The sequence below is a fragment of the Ammospiza caudacuta genome, chromosome 4, assembly GCF_027887145.1.
Source record: "Ammospiza caudacuta isolate bAmmCau1 chromosome 4, bAmmCau1.pri, whole genome shotgun sequence".
In the NCBI taxonomy this organism is placed as follows: domain Eukaryota; kingdom Metazoa; phylum Chordata; class Aves; order Passeriformes; family Passerellidae; genus Ammospiza; species Ammospiza caudacuta.
In genome coordinates this window covers 71,277,243-71,294,742 of record NC_080596.1, presented here as the reverse complement: position 1 = coordinate 71,294,742, position 17,500 = coordinate 71,277,243, and the positions used below count along the sequence as shown (strand labels likewise).

General features: G+C 48.5%; 1 protein-coding gene across 1 annotated transcript in view; it reads right to left on the bottom strand.

Annotated features, from left to right (window-relative positions):
- Positions 1–17,500, bottom strand: part of SFXN5 (sideroflexin 5) — a 104,560-nt gene that overhangs the window by 32,467 nt on the left and 54,593 nt on the right. Inside the window, exons 10-12 of the mRNA XM_058803622.1 lie at positions 8,631–8,721; positions 4,148–4,263; positions 1,567–1,652 (exon numbers count right to left, since the gene is read on the bottom strand). Coding sequence (XP_058659605.1) covers positions 1,567–1,652; positions 4,148–4,263; positions 8,631–8,721 — 293 coding nt within the window. The remainder of the gene's footprint in view (positions 1–1,566; positions 1,653–4,147; positions 4,264–8,630; positions 8,722–17,500) is intronic.

The window sequence follows — 17,500 nt, the reverse complement described above, 5'->3', positions numbered from 1 at the left end:
ATTTTTTTTATGGTTAAATGGGAACCAGTTAAACCAGTGGGAACACACAAAACCACCTCAGTGCAAAGCCTCAGTTCTACATATGACTTGGAGTAAGCCCTGAGTAAATTACTGCAGAATAAGTTACTCCAGAGTAAGGCACAGCCACTCCCAGGCACATTCCCAGCAGATCCTGCAGGTAAATCCTGGCTTTGTGGGTGACAAAGGACTTAGAACAGGGAAGAGGCTGCAGCGATTTTGTCCAGAAGGAGAATGAAATAAAATTCAAATGTTTTGCACAAAATCAGGGGGGTTGGAATCTGCTCCTCCTTGGAATTAGATGGTGTTTAAGGTGTCTTCCTACCCAAGCAATTCCATGATAATCTCTCTGAAAACCAGCTGAGCCCTTTTAATCTCTAATGTTTCCTAAAAACCAGGAGCAGTTTTCCACTGAATTCAGGAGTTTTGTCTCACACTGACCTTCCACCATGGGTTATTGAAACTGCTGGGCTGGCAGGGTGAGTTAAAATAATCACACCAACATAAAACTTCAACAAGCTGGACATTGGTCCTAAATGATGGAAATTGATTGAAATGATGGAAATGATTGGTCCTAAATGTGGAAATTTAATATGCAAAAAAATCTATTTGGTGGATGAAATGTGAGGAGGGATCTTGTGGCTCTGCACAAGGAGAGGACAGGAGGGGGCAGCTGGGGAGGTCGGGCTCTGCTCCAGGGAACAGGGACAGGAGGAGAGGGAACTGCACCAGGGAGGGTTTAGGATGGATTTGGGGGAAATTCCTTCAAGGAAAGGGTTGTTAAGCACTGGGGTTGGAGTCCCCATCCCTGGGGGGGTTTCAAAGCCTGTGGGAAATGGATTTATAGAAAATTCTCAAAGCCTGACAGAAGGCTTTCATAGTGTACATCTGTATGCAAACCCTGAGATAAGAAATACGGACTTAGAAATGCCATAGAATTAGAGAGAAATTGTTGAGAGAGAAATTAAGTTTCAAAAGATAACCTTACAAAAAAGACTCTATACTTTAGAGAAATAGAACTGTAAAAGATACATTGTAGTAAAACCCACCAGGGGTAATTTTAAATAACTATCTTCAAAACATTTACAACATAGTGGAGCTAAAGCTAATAAGCAAAGAAACACAGTGTATTATAATTAAGAAACAGCTTCTGATTGTAATAACATAACTTATAACATCTGCATTATCTCACCCTTCACATGAGACTAAAAATAAAATAAAAGTTTTTAAAACCCCATCTCTAAACCAGACTAAAACATAACCCAACAAAAGCCCTGTGGATGTGGTACCTGGGGACATGGGTGGCAGTGCTGGGATGGTTGTACTAGATGACCTTGGAGGACCTTTCCAACCATTCCATGATCCCATAAAATGGTTGGACTCAATGATCCTGGAGGACCTTTCCAACCCAAACCATTCCATGATTCCATTAAATGGTTGGACTCAATGACCTTGGAGGACCTTTACAACCCAAACCATTCCATGATCCCATAAAATATCCATGCCTGGCACCCTCTGAGGCCCCTCCCTCCCCCTGGTCATACTCACTTCTCCAGCACGGACATGATGATGGGAGGTAGAACCAGTATAGGCATGGGCAGGACCACTCTGGTCAGGGCTGTTTCCAGCAGGGCCTGTGGAGCAAACACAAACAAACAAACACATGCAGACATCCCAAACCAACCCAGGATGGACCTGCCAGGCTCGGGATGGCTCTGCTGAGGGCACTGAACTGTCACTCCAAAGTCTGCAGCAGCTGACAAACCTCAAAGCAGTTGGGAATTGCAAAATCATGCCTGGATAATGATTCTCCAAGCTCACTTTAAAAGCAGGCTCAGCTGTCATGTACAGGTGGTCAAATTGCCAAGCCAAAGCAATTTGGATACTTTTTGATGCAGAAAATATCTGGGTTTATCATCAATTATCCCATCTGAATAGAGCTACTGCTTGGCCAGAGCCTGGACTCTAATAGGTGGTGTCACCTATGTCACTGATGGGAATGAGATGGGAATCACTGATGGGAAGTATGGAGGAAACATTGCAGGGGAGATGTTGTGGGGGAAATGTAGGGAAATGTTGTAGGAGAAATGTTGTAGGGAGATGTTGTAGGGAAATGTTGTAGGGGAAATGTTATAGGGAGATGTGGAGGAAATGTTGTAGATGAAATGTAGGGAAATGTTGAAGGGGAGATGTTGTGGAGGAAATGTTGTAGGGAAATGTTGGAGGGAAATATTGTGGGGAAATGTTGGAGGGAAATATTGTAGGGAAATGTTGGAGGGAGATGTGGAGGAAATGTTGTAGATGAAATGTTGTAGGGGAAATGTAGGGAAATTTTGGAGGGGAAATGTTGTAGGGAAATGTAGGGGAGACATTGTAGGGAAATGTTGTAGGGAAGTGTTGTAGGGAAATGTTGTAGGAAAATGTTGGAGGGGGAATGCTGCAGGGGAAATGCTGGAGGGAAATGTTGCAGGGAATTGTACAGGAGATGATGTAGGGGAAATAGTGTAGAGAAATGTAGGGGAGATGATGTAGGGAAATATCCCACCATGAGCCAAGTAGCACTTTCAGCCCTTCCTGCCTGAGCTGAGCTGTGATCCCCGTGCTGGGGATGCAGCTCCTCACTGCTGCTCCAGGAATTGTTTCCCATCACTGCTGGTTCATTCCCTGCAGGGATTTGGGACACACAGGGCTCTCCTCTCCCACGAAACCCCAACCATGGAGCTGCATTGTGCCTCCACAATCTGTCCTTCCCGGCCAGACTCACCAGAGGGAGCAACCTAGGCAGGGCTTGGATTTATTGAGGCCCAGAGATGTCCCAGGGCCTGGAGGGGCTCCAGGAGAGCTGGAGAGGGACTGGGGACAAGGCCTGCAGGGACAGGAGCCAGGGAATGGCTCCCACTGGGAAAGGGGAGATTGGGCTGGGATCTTGGCAAGGAATTGCTGGCTGGGAGGGTGGGCAGGGGCTGGGCTGGAATTGCCAGATTTGCTGTGGCTGCCCCTGGATCCCTGGCAGTGCCCAAGGCCAGGTTGGACACTGGGGCTTGGATCCACCTGGGACAGTGGAAGGTGTCCCTGCCATGGGCAGGGGTGATACTGGATGGGATTTAGGGTCCCTTCCACCCAAACTATCCCATGATTTTATGTCACAGGGACATCTAACATCACAACAAACCCTCACACAGGGACAGCTGTGTCACACTGAGGATCTGCCACGTTTCACATGACAAAAACCAGGATTAACCTATCCAGGAGGAAGAGCTGGGATTGGCTGGCAGCTGAGCAGGAGTTCTCAGAACTCCCAAATTTTACATTTAAGCTCCACCTACATCACTTGCACAGTGCCTTCACTTTTAATCTTCATTTTCTCTTTCAGCCATCAGGACAGAGAGGGGAGAGTGGGTCCTGGAGCCAGTTAATGGAAGCGAGGAAAACTGGCTCCAAGAAGTGTCTCTGAGCCCTTCAGCAGATTGTTTTAATCCCCCTGTTAACCAACAATATGGAGAGCTATTCGAGATCTCCCCGTTCCTGCCGAGGACTGCAGAGCTGTACATTAATTGCTGTCTCTGGAGTGCCTTGGACAGAAGGAGGGAGGGAAATGCCAAGCATTATATTATTAACTCCTGTGCCTGGGCGTGTGCTCAGCACAGCTCCACATCTCAGTCAGAGCCCACTTGGAAACAACAGCTCAGGGGGTGCTCAGGAGCCAGGACTGCACCCAGGGATGGGAAGGGAGCAGTTCCAGGCAGGTGGCACAGAGTGGTTGACAGGGAGAGCAAACCAGCTGTTCATGAGGTTAACAACATCTGGCTGCCCTCAGCCAGCTTTGAGTGGCAGGTTTTGGTGCAGGTTTGGCAGGGAAGGGTTGGAAAGCTGCTCAGCCCCGAGCCTGAGTCCTCCTCATTTGGGAAAAGGTGTGAGGGATCTTTGCTGGGTGTTCCACAAGGAATTCCTATGGAAGCACCAGGGATCTGTCCTGTCACCGTGCCCTTCCAAACCACCAGAGCCAGCCCCAAATTTCCATGTTCTCTGCATCTCCTCCACTCCCAGCTTCTACAGCCATGGACCTCCATGTGGGATGTGTTGGGGCTGGAATCAGCTGTGGCCCAGCTCTCCCAGCTCCTGTACTCACGTGTTTGGCAGCAACTCTGGAAGAGCCAACGATGTTCCCATTAGTGTCCAACACATCGATTCCCTCCTCCAGCTCCGTGTGCCTCATCAGGACCACGTTGCAGATGTTGGCACTGGCTGAGGAGGAGAAAGGCAGGAGGATCAGCCCTGATCAATCCCCACTGGCAGGTTCTGTTTGCCCTGACTCCAGATTTCCTCTCCTCAATCTGCTGAGATGAATTGCTCTGATCCCAAAGAAAAGATGGAATTCTCAAGGAGAATAATAACTTTTTTTTTCCCCTCTGGGGCAATAAGGGTAAATAGGCTTACAGGAAGGTCTAGTGCAAGGTGTCCTTGCCTGTGCTTGGACCTAGGTGGTCTTTAGGTCCTTTCCAGCCCAAACTATTCCATGATTTCACAGATTTTAGGGGAAAAGTGGCTCTGTGCACCATCTGACCCCTCCTCCTTGCCCAGCCTGTGGCTTTTGAGGCCTTGAGATGACCCCAAATTCTGTCTAAAGTCTGACCAAGAGTTGGGCTTGAGCACCACCCTCCCATATGCAGCCCATCCTCTCATTCAGGCACTTCCCAACTTCTCCCAGGGAAAAGCTGCTCATTCCCACAAAACTTTTGGGCTGATCAAGTGGCATTTTCCAGCACCCCCCACACCACATTTCCCTGCAAACTTTCCACCCAGAACTGAGACAAACCCACTGTTGCTGCAAGTACCAGTGCCTTCCAAAAATGTGTTTCTGCACTGCTTGATGGGTTAATATTCGCTAATTAATCTCAATTCATGTCATATAACAAATGTCTAATTTTTTGAGGGTGGTGGGTGGGTGAGCCCTCTCTGAAGGCAGCTCTGTGCAATCAAGGATGATTTGTGGTGACAAATGCTCCTTCCACTCGAGAGGGAGAGGAACACACACACACGCACACTCTGTCTCTCTCTTTAATATTCCAACGACCAGACCACTCTTCCCATCTATCAAAATATCTGTGTTCCCAACCCTGCAGCTCCTGAATCCCAGAGAAAAAACAAAACAAGGCCTTTCATTTAGAGAAAGTTTAGCCCCTGTTTTTTTTTTCGTTTTTAACACTCGCACACCCCGTCCTGCTCGCTGTCAATCAGAACTGAGCAGATCAAAGAGCCCAGCAGGGCTGCTCTGGCCAGGGATGCCCTGGCACAGAGTTCCTGACAGACTCAGGATGGGGTGGCCAGCCCTGATGCTCCCAAGATGCTTTTCCAAGGCTCTGGATTGCCTGCCCTGGTCCCAAAGCCAAAAGCTGCTTGCATGGTTTGTCTGAGACGAGGCGCTCACATCGCCGCTCCCCTTCTGCTTTCTGAGAGAGCAGAAACGCTGCTAATTATGGCTAAACTTGGATTGCATGGATGTCTCAAATGCACGAGGGTGGGGGGGGGGGGGAGAAATAAATAAATTTATGTGCAGACAAAGTCATCTGCAGGATTTGGGAAGGAATTGTGGTAATGGAAACTGCGGCTCTGAAAGCATTCTGAGGAAATGGGGCTTGGGCTCCACACCAAGCCATCACCCCACTCTTGGTGTTTGTAGGGATTCTTCCTATCCCAAGGTGCTTTCCACACTCTAAATGTGTCTTTGGGCATCACCTAAACACAACAATTTTAACCACACACACAAAAAAGTCCCAAGAGAAGAAATCCTTCCTCCCTCTTCCTTCTCTCCAATGAGGATCTTTCCATCAGCTTTAGCTTCTTTCAGATCAGGGCTGGGATGGGAATTTTGGGGTTTTCTGAGGTTTTTTAGCCATGAACATCTCCAGTATGAAGCACACTGCATGAGGCTGGGGGGGGTGGGGGAGAGAAATAAATAAATTTTTGTGCAGACAAAGTCATCTGCAGGATTTGGGGAGGAATTGTGGTAATGAAAACTGCGGCTCTGAAAGCACTCTGAGGAAATGGGGCTTGGGCTCCACACCACGGCATCACCCCACTCCTGGTGTTTGTAGGGATTCTTTCTATCCCAAGGTGCTTTCCACACTCTAAATCTGTCCTTGGGCATCACCTAAACACAACAATTTCAACCACACACACACTAAAGCCCAAGGAGGAGAAATCTTTTCTCCCTCTCCCTTCTCTCCAATGAGCTTTAATTCCCTTCAGATCAGGTTTAGGATGAGATTTTTGGGGTTTTCTGAGGTTTTTTAGCCATGAACATCTCCAGTATAAAGCACACCCTCCCCAGTGACACCCTGGCCTTGGGGCCAGCTGTTTACACGCAGTTCTGGGGAAGAAAAGGGTGAATTGGGTTCCTTGAATTCCCCTGGGCACCGAGATCCTTCCCCTCCTCACCTCTGAGCAAGGATCCAGCCCCTCCCTGCTCAGACTCAGGCTCCAAGACCTCCTTCCTTCCCTGCTTTTCCAGGGAACACCTTCAGCCCCTGAGGATGCCCCAACACCAACCCCAAACCCTTTTCCAGCCCCTGGCTCTGCAGGGCTTTGGCTGCTCCTCCAGGAGCTGTTCCCCTGCCTTGGTTTCCTGGATCCAACCCCTGGTCCTGGGTGGGATTTTTTTTTACAATTTGAGATTTTCAGCTGGAAAATTAACCTTGGAAGGGGGTGAGGGCATGGCCTGACCCAGCAGCACTGGTGTTAAATTGTCCTCCAGGCAGAGCTGCTGCAGGTTGGCATTCCCTGATGGTGCAAACACAACCTTCACACAGACCTCTCTGAGGGCACCAAGACCTTCCCTAGCACCCATCCTGGCTTCCCAAAGCTCTGTGGAGTCCTCAGGACATCCCTGCTAGAGTCTGGGCTGCCTTCCACCCCAGCAGCAGCTGCCCCTCCTGTAGTAATTTGGGATGGGACCCTGAAGCTTGGATGTCCCCACAGTGTTCCAGCTGCCCCCAACCAGCACAGCTCTGGAGGTCAGTGCAGAGGGAGGCAAGGAAGGGATGGGGAAAACTCTCTAATTTCACAGAATCAAGGAATTATTAAGGCTGAAAAGGATCTCTAAGATCAAGTCCAACTATCACTGCCAAATCCACCACCCCATCCCTGAGCATCACATCTGTGGGGTTTTTGGAGCAATGGCTTTACCCCAGTGTTTGGCTTTTCATATAGAAATAAAGAATTTCTGCCTTTCTGCTGGGGGCTGGAGGCTCAAAAGGAATTAGGAGACATATCTTAATGAAGGGTTTGTCCAGGTCTGCAAACCACAAACCAGCAATTAGTGGGAGGATCCCTGATGTCCTGGCCCATAACAAAGCCAGACAAATAAAACATTATCTGGGGAATTAATTACAGGCTAAACAAATTAATTATGGGTCCTCAATCAATGCCAACACAAACACCTGGGTGTGAAAGCAGATCAACCCTGCAGCAAGGATTTCCTGCCTGTCTTTGACTCAAACACGCCTTAGAGCTGCCTCCTGGGGCTGGAACTCATCCCTTGTGCTCTCCTGGTTGTAAAACGCCAAGGAAAGCTGAATCTCCCTAAAACAGATCCCAGAAAAGTCCCAGGAAAACAACAACAGTGCCCACAGACCGCTGGTGTACAAGGAAAAGGCTCAGTGCAACCCGCAGAGCACAATCCCTGTCCCCCCTGCTCTGCAGGCAGAGCAGGCAGCTGCTCTTGTGGCAGAAAAGAGGAAAAATATCCAGCAATTCAGCAATTTAGGGCTGGAGGAACACAAAAACCAGTTCTCTGCAAATAAAGGAGCAGAAAGGCCAGAGAAAGTGAGAGCAGCAGACAGGTAAAGGGGCTCTGAGGATGTGGCACTTGCACAGCAAAGGAAAAACCAGAAAGGAGAATTTGGCATTATATGGCTGAAAAAACAACCTGGATCAGGGAGCAAACCCAATTTTTTTTGTGATTTTGCACCATCTTTGTAAATAAACAAGCTACACAAAAAATTACCCCAAAGCCACTGGTGATTTCTTCAGGGCTAAAATAACAGCATATGCAGGAGGTTGGAACCATGACCCAGCAAAGGCTGAGTGCAGAGCATCCCTGCCCTCAAACATAGGGCTGATAAAACCCCAATAAATGCTCCACCATTCCAGGAGCAGCCTCAGTTCTGCACACACTGGGGGCTGCTCTTAACCAGGGACTCCTCAGAAATCTGCACATTCAGAGCAGAACCATTTCTCTGCATTTTATTGCAAAATAACCCCAGTGTTGCTGCTTATTTGAAGATTTGACACAGCTCAGCCCAGGTCCTGCAAATGAAATGCTCTCAGGTTGGAATGGTCGAGGGCCACTCAGTGCTGATCACTCCTGAAGCTGCTTCAGGGTGGAAAGTGCAACTGAAAAGCCTGAGGAGCTGCCTCCACCAGCAGCTCTGCAGCATTTTTCTGCCAAAATTCTGCTTTGCAGAGTCCCATCCCTGCCTGCCCCAGCTCAGGGACCACCACTGAGGGGACATGAGCAGCAAGGGAGGAGCTGTGTCCATCCCAGGGGCTTCTGGGCACCTGCAGGTTTGCAGCCACCACCTGGAACACAAAGAAAAGGAATTTTTCCTTACCGACAGCGGGGAATGGCACAAACCTCTGGATCAGCAGCCGAGTGGCCGGGGTAAACTTGTTGGCTCTCTGGATCAGAACATTAAGGCCCACCTTGGAATGGAGAAAAGCAAACCAGAGGAGCAGAGAGTTAATGACCAGCAGCAGGGCAGATGGCACAGTTTGGGGTCCCTCCCCATGAAAAGGTGTTTGAGAACTAAACCTCCCCCAGCTGCAGGGTTTGGCTGTGTTGGGTTCAACCCTTTAGTCAATACAGGGTTAAATCCAATTGTTGAGCTTAAAACAAGGGTTGAATCCAACCTTTGGGCTTAAATGAAGAGTTGAACCCAGCCTTTGGCTTAAATGAAGTGTTGAAGCCAATTCTTGGGTTTAAATGAAGAGTTGAACCCAGCCTTTGGCTTAAATGAAGTGTTGAAGCCAATTCTTGGGTTTAAATGAAGGATTGAACCCAAGTCTTGGGTTTAAATGAAGGGTTGAACCCAACTCTTGGGCTTAAATGATTGAACCCAACCCTTGGGCTTAAATGAAGGATTGAACCCAACTTTTGGGTTTAAATTAAGGATTGAACCCAACTCTTGGGTTTAAAAGAAGGTTTGAACCCAGCAGTTTGGTTTATCTGAAGCGCTGAACCCATCCAATGGATTGAACCAAACCATTGTGTTTAAATGAAGGGTTGAACTATTGGGTTTAAATGAAGGTTTGAACCCAACTCTTGGGTTAAAATTAAGGGTTGAACCCAGCTTGGGTTTGTATGAAGTGTTGACCCCAACCATTGGATGGAACCCAAACATTTGGTTCACGTGAAGGATTGAACCCGACCCTTGGGCTTACAAGAAGGGTTGAACCCAACCCTTCTTGTTTATATGAAAGGCTGAACACAACCATTGGGTTTAAATGAAGGTTTGAACCCAACAGCTGGGTTTGTCCAAAGTGCTGAACCCAGCCACTGGATTGAACCAAACCATTGGGTTTAAATGAAGGGTTGAGCCCATTACCGGGTTTAAAGTAAAGATTGGACAAAACTATTGGGTTTACACAAAGCATTGAACCCAACTATTGGACTGGACCAAACCACAGGGTTTAAATAAAGGATTGAACCCAATTATTTGGTTTAAATGAAGGATTGAACCCAATTATTTGGTTTATATGGAGAGTTGAACCCAACTGTTTGGTTTATATGGAAGGTTGAACCCGGTTGTTTGGTTTATACGGAAGGTTGAACCCAAGCATTGGGTTTAAACCCTCCCCTGCTGGAAGATAAGCCAGAACCCATTCCAACACCATCCAGTCCTTCTGGAATTGCCCTTGGCTGGATTTTTGCCCAGGTCACCATCATTTTCCGCATCCACCACAAAATCCTTGGGAGTGGCAGTTCTCACCCAGCTGGGAAAAACCCAAATTTCACTGGTGGTGGTGGCCCAGCACAATCAATTCCTTCTCCAAGGGTCTGGACTACACCACCCCATGCAGTGTCAACATTTGGGCTGTAAAGTTTATTATAACCATGGATTTATTTTTGTTGCCTTGTTCAACCCTTGAATAAAGCAGAACTCTCCATCGTTTTTCATGGATCTGGGTCATTGTGGATGTTCATAGAAACATAGAGGAGTCACTGCCTCCTGACTCTCACATTGATAATGCTGAAAGCTGGGGAGAATTTCCATCAAAACTGGCTTCATGCACACATGGAGTTAAAAATTAACTAAATCTATTCATGGAGAATGACCTCTGTCTTTAAATTGCTCTTCCTTGCAATATTTTCTCTTTTTCTTCTCCCGCCCAAAAAAAACCCAAATGCAAAAACTAAACCAAACAGCCCCAACCTGGGAATTTTCAGCTGGAAATGGAAGGCCTGAGCAATGTGTGGCTGAAATGTTTTCAACCCAAAATGCAGCAAAATTATATTTTTTTAAAAAAAATCAGCCAAAACCAAAAAGCTGCCAGAAAAAAAAAGCAATTTTTTGGGTGTTTTTTTTTTTCTTTTTTTTTTTTTTTTTTTGGAGGAGGGGGTTTAAAAGCAAAGAGAAGCCTGGGAGAAGATATTTTGCAGGCTGCTACATTATACATGCACATCCCAGCTCATCCTGGCGTGCCGGAGCTTGGGAGGAAGAGGGGGAGACGCACAACTGCTGGGTAAGCCCTGCATGAGCACAGGGCTGCTTCTCCAGCCCCAGGAAATATTTCCAGAGCCTTTCCCAAGGTTTTTACCCAGATCCCAAGCAGGAACTCTTCCTCTTGTCCTTAGCAAACACAGCCCTAGAGCTGAGTCCAAGAGAGCCATGGTGACTCTGCTTAGTCTGGACAGCAGTGGGGGCTTGTCTTGAACTTCCTCCCCCTCAAAAATGACTGCATGATTTATTTTTTTTAATTTTCCAATTGCTAGAATGATTCTTTTCAAAGTCTGAACACCTCCATAACCTGTAACACTGTATAAAATGTGTGGCTTTAAGAGAAGCCAGTTTTAAGCCTGGCTTTGCTGGTCTGCCCCATGGATTTGGGTATTCATTCTGGATATGGTTAATCTGTGTCCATGACAAATTTTGTTGGGTTTGCAGCCCTTGCTTGGAGGTTTGGTGGAGGATTTGACATTGAAGTGGAAGAGCAGCAGCTTTTGAAAGAGAAAAGCTGAGTCCGGGAGAGCCACCACTGTGAGGGCAGTGAAATAAAAGCATTTTATTTCCAGATTTAATGTGATGAACTCAGTCCCCACTTACAGCAACCCTCCTGCTGGGAACATGAAATTAAATGTTGCTGGAGATTAAATCCCATCTCCAAATCCTCAACACAAGGGCTGGATATAGGAAACTAATGAGGGTTTGTTTTCTACAGTTTGGAAATTGCTGTAGCTGATCTGTGAACTCCTTCCCACGGGTCATGAGGTGGGATGAGGGTAAACAGGGCAGGAACTGCTCAACCTCAAGCCACCAAAGCAAAAGGCTCATCAAGGTGATGTTAATGAGTTTAATTACTTGGGATTGGCCAAAGGACGCTCTTGAGGCAAATTCATCATTAAAGACCAACCCCAGGTTAATTATTGTGACCATCACCCAGTCACTGAGCAGGGTCTGCAGCACTGGTGATGGAAACATGGAACAGAACCAGGGGGAATTCACCCTACCCAAGCTGGCACAACCACAGAATCACTGAGGCTGGAACAGCCCTTCAAATTCAAGTCCAGCCATCCCCAGCACTGCCAGGGCCACCACTGCCCCATGTCCCCAAGTGCCACATGCACAGGGCTGTGAAATTCCCCCAGGGATGGGGACACCAGCCCTGCCCTGGGTTGCTGTGCTTGACAACCTTTGGTGAAGGAATTCTTCCTGAAATCCAACCTAAACCTTCCTTGGCACAGCCTGAAGCTGCTTCCTCCTGTCCTGTGGGTCCCTTTGCAGCTCAGCTTCTCTGGGCAGCCTGCTCCAGAGTTTGACAGAACTCCAGAATGGTTTGGCTGGGAAGGGACCTTAAAGAACATCCAAGGCAGGGACACCTCCCACTGTCCCAGGGTGCTCCAAGCCCCCATGTCCAACCTGGCCTGGTGCACATGGTCCATACTGTGACCAGATCAAATCCAGCTTTCTCCAATTGCCTGGTTTGCTGAGGTTTCCTCCTCCAGACCACTCCCTTGATGTGGCTGAGGGAGCTGGGGGAATTGGACACAGGGACACAGGAGTGGACACAGGCACACATGGCTGGACACACGGACACATGGCTGGACACACTGACACATGAGTGGACACAGGGACACATAAGTGGACACAGGAATATGGGGCAGGACACAGGGACACATGTCTGGACACAGGGACACAAGAGTGGACACAGGGAGAGATTCATGCTGACCTGACACAGGGATATGTGACTGGACACAGGGACACATGAGTGGACACACAAACACATGAGTGGACACAGGGATATGTGACTGGACACAGGGACACATGAGTGGACACAGAGACACATGGCTGGACCTAGGGACATGAGTGGACACACAACTGGACACAGGGACACACAGCTGGACACAGAGATATGTGACTGGACACAGGGACACATGGCTGGACACAGGGACACACAGCTGGACCCAGGAATACGTGACACCAGCACTTCCTAACATCCCTCAACACTAACCCGGGATCAAACATGGCCAGTGGGAGAGAAACCTCACCCAGGGCTCTACTGTGCCTCTGGCAGCACTCTGCCCTTCCTCCCTCCCTCCTCCTCCTCCTCCTCGAGTGCCAGGAATTCCTGCCATTTCTTTAGCTTCTGTTTTGTTTCAGCATCAACAACATTCCCTCAGCAGAACGTTTGTGATGTCACTGCACTTTGAAGCAGAACCATCAGACTGTCAGAGACCAATGTTTCTGATTCCTTTTCTTCTCCTTATCTCACAAAGTTCCAACCTCATGTCTACCAAGACACCAATTCTAAAACCATGGGAATTAAAAAAAAAAATCCTTGCTTTTTTCTGCCTTTTTATGAAGACTTTTGAAGCCTGAGAGATGGTTTTGAATGCCTGACATTGGCAATGACCAAGCCTACACCTCTTAAACCCAGCCTAGAGCAGTAAATCCATCAGAGGAGTTATTTCACTTCATATTGGGAGGGAATTTTTATAAAATAGAGGAATCTCAGGAGTCCAGTGAGCATTAGCTGGTAGATGACACCACCCAAACATTGCTTCATGGGCTGTGCTAGAGAAATCTCCACTGATTTAGGGGATTTAACTCCAGGGCATCCCTGAGCACTGCAGCTGGAGCTGGCTGTTCAAAGGACCTGGAAAGTCAACTTGGAAAGAGGGACTGGCTCCAAAGGAGGTTATCCCTATCCCCTAGTCACCAGATTGGATTAGAACTAATTGGATCTGATGAGTCCCATCCAGCCAAGCTGGAGAAAAGAGCATTAGGAGTAGGAAGGAAAAAACTCATTCATTAGGGCTGGGAGGTGAAGAGATGGAGGCAGAGAGATGGGAAAACTGGGCTCTTTCCCAACTGGAGCTTTCCCAAGCCAAGGAGAACAGAATGGAAGAGTCTAAGGGAAGGGAAAGCAATCAGGATCTGAGTGGGGAAGGAACTTGGTGAGAAGTAAGAGTAAGGGAAGGAGCAGACATCACTCCCAAGACAATTCCAGCAGGGATGGCCACAGCAGCCCCACAGCTGGATGCTTCAAGGGAAGAGAATGGTGCAGCCTGGAACAAGGCTGGAGGAAAGTGGGATTCATGCTGAGAACACAACAAACTTGGTTTGGAAGATGGTGGAGCAAGGAGGATGAGGGCCCATGCCCAGGACAAGAGGGAGTTGTCTCATACCAAGTTTTCCATGCACCTGGATCCTGTCCAGAGGCAGCAGCACTGCTGGGGTGGTGGGGATGGGCTGGGACAGAGGGAAAGGAAGGGATGAGAACAAACCTGCTGGAAATGGAAACATCCCAGTGGAACGAGAGAGAAAATGCTGCAGAGAGGCACATGGAGTTTGGGAGGGGACAGTCACAGGGGGAACCTTAAGCATCATCTACTTCCAGCTCCCTGCCTTGGACACCTTCCACCATCCCAGGCTGCTCCAAGCCCTTCCAGCCTGGCCTGGGACACTCTCAGGGATGGGTTTGGCAGCAGCCAGCAGGTGCCAGGTGCTCCTGACTCCAGCGACAGGATGGTGATGGACACTGGGAGCATTCCCAAAGAACCTCCTGTCCTTGTCCCCCACAAGGCTGTGGCTTTGGGAATGACTGCTCAGCTCCAGCGATTTCGGGGCTCCATGGAGGAACTGCTGGGCTGAGTTTCAGTCTGAGAGATCCAACCACTCCCTTTGGGGTCTGAGAATGAACTGGGAAAGGGATGTGCTCTCCTCAGAGCAGAGAGATGAAGACTTTAGAGCCAGGCACTGCTTCATTTCAAACTTAAACTTCATTTAAAAGAGAAGTTGATCACCAGCTCCTCGGATCCCCTGGGATTTTCCCCCTGCTCATGGAGGAGGGAGCCAGGCCACGCTCCATCCCCTCCCATCCCTCTCCCGACTTTTCCAGCCCCTGAATGTCTCCTGTCCGAGCAGGACAGAGCCGAGGCGGTGGGAGGGCTCCAGCTCTCCCGGCTGATTATGGACATCACACCCCATTCACAGGCTGTCAGCGCAGCCTCGCAGACAATTATCGGGAACAAGGAGAGGATTGGAAAAATCCACAGGGGCACCTCCACCTGGAGAGGAGAGCGAGAAATGGTGTGTGAGAGGTCAGCGTGAACGAGCGGGAAAGGAGGAGCAGCCCCACGCCGCGGGAAGGAGCGGGAGTGCTGAAAAGGGATGGAATGGGAGTAATGGAAAGGGAAGAAATGGGATTACTGTAAAGGGAAGAAATGGGGTTGCTGACATGGGATGGAATGGGATTGATGGAAAGGGAAGGAATGGGATAGATGGAAAGGGAAGGAATGGGATTGATGATGTAGGAAGGAATGGGATTGATGGAAAGGGAAGGAATGGGATTGATGCTGTAGTAAGGAATGGGATTGATGGAAAGGGATTGCTGGAAAGGCATGGAATTGGATTGATGGAAAGGGAAGGAATGGGATTGCTGTCATGGGAAGGAATGGGACTGCTGGAATGGGTAAGGAAGGCATGGGGCTGCTGGAAAGGGAAGAAATGGGATTGCTGACATGGGAATGAGTGGGACTGATGGAAAAGGAAGGAAGGAATGGGACTGCTGGAAAGGGATGGAATGGGATTGATGGAATCGGTGGGGAAGAAATGGGATTGATGGCATGGGAAGGAATGGGATTGATGGCATGGGAAGGAATGGGATTGCTGGAATGGGAAGGAATGGGATTGATGGAAAAGGAAGGAATGGGATTGATGGAAAAGGAAGAAATGGGATTGATGGAAAGGGAAGGATTTGGATTGATAGAAAGGGAAGAAATGGGATTGCTGGCATGGGAAGGAATGGGATTGCTGGAAAAGGAAGGATTGGGATTGCAGGATTTGGAGTTGCTCTTGGCAGAACTGGATCAGGGAAATTGAAATGCTGGTGGAGAAAGCTCCAATCCCACAGAAAAAGTGGGAGATGCTCTAAGGAGAAGGTCCAGAGAGACTCAAAAAATTACTCCAGAGGGTTTCAGAAGTGTCAGCTCTGCAGTCACCAATCCAAAGGTCCCAGCAGCAGGGACAATGCAGGAAACAGGCAATGGCTGCTCATGGTCCTTGGCTGATTTAATTCAGACCTTTCAGCACAGCCCCAAGAGTCACTTCTCACCCAAAGAGAAGTTTGATCTAAGTCCTGAAGAGCTGAGCCAGCACCAAAAGGGATCAGCAGTGCCAGAGCAAATGGAGCTGGGATCTGGAATTAGGAATCAAAAAATCCTGGAATGGGTTGGGTTGGAAGGGCCTTAAATCCCCTCTCATGCACCCCTCACCTCCCACTGGGCCAGGGTGCTGCAAGCTGCCCTTGGACACTTCTAGGGATCGCCCAATTTCCCTGGGCAGAAGAAACCTACTTCTACATAGAAATAATAAAGTTGTTATAAATAATTATTATCTATATAAAATTATAATATCCAAAAAGCAATTGTTGCCAATAAAATCTGCTTCATGCAGCTTTTTTAATCTCCTAAAAGCGTGAAAAATAGCAGAGTAAGAGTGTGTGTGTCAGCTGGAAAGAGTTTCTGTCTCATCACAGCCCCCCTGATCTGTGCAGCTCTTGGCACTGGAATACTGGGGGAATAAAAAATTCCAAACATTTCAAATACATTTGGTCTCTCTCAAGTCTTTTTACTTCTCCCTGCCTTTGTTTGCCTTGTTTAGGAAAACCAGCTGGTGTTAATTGCACTTCATGCACCACCAGCATGAACAGCAGCCAGATATCAGGAATTGGAGCCTGATCCCAGGAATCCACTCAATTGTTTGGGGAAAAAATTACATTATCACTCTTCAGAACAGAATAAAATGAGGGAGCAAAAGAAAAGGCAGGAAAGAGGCTGGTGGGGGGAAAGTGGGATAAAAATAAATTACAATAATAGAAAGAGAAATTGAGATGTTAGAGGATGGAATTCCCAGAGCAGCTGTGGCTGCCCCTGGATCTATGGGATGTCCCAGGCCAGGTTGGACATTGGGACTTGGAGCACCTGGGACAGTGGGAGGTGTCCCTGCCCATGGCAGGGGTGGGATGGGATTTGGGACTTGGGATCTGTTCCAACCCAAACACCTTTCCCAGCCTTATTTCAAGTGGTTCCTTCACCTGAGTCATGCACAGGAGAAGGGATGAAATCCTGGACCTGGCACGGCTCTGTGCTCTGACTTGGGTTGGGAGTAGTTGGAGAGAAAAGGAAATATGGGGAGAAAAAGGTGGAGTAAAAGAATTGATTCCTACCCAAATTCACCCTGTAGGGCTGGAAATCAGGAGCTGTGGTCGTAGCAATTCCTGTCTCTAAAAAGGGAAGAAAATCAGGATATTTGCAAAGGTTTCCCATTTAACTGCAGGACAATGAGGCCAAAATCTGCTCACTCAGCCCTGATGGAGCAAGGCTGTGAGGCTGTCCCTGCTGTGAGGACACAGAGGGTGAGGCACAGCCACAAATTCACTGCTCTGTCCTCTCTGGGCTTCTCCAGGCCCTTTTCCACCTGCACACAGGGAAGGGTCTCCCCCCAGTGACTGAGCCCACATCCCAGAGCCTCCCTGCTGGGCAGGGCTTTCTCCAGGCTGCTGGGAGCTGTGAGGGGTTTCAGCATTCCACAACTTCAGGAGTGCTTCCAACTGGGATGTCTGTGGGGACACAGAAACCTCACTGCACACCCCCTGTGCCATCCCTGCTCTGCTGGGAAGGTTTTCTTCCAACATCAGAGAGGAGAAGAACCTTTAAAAGCTGCTACCCTTCATGTTTCACATGGAGGAAAACCTCCTCCCA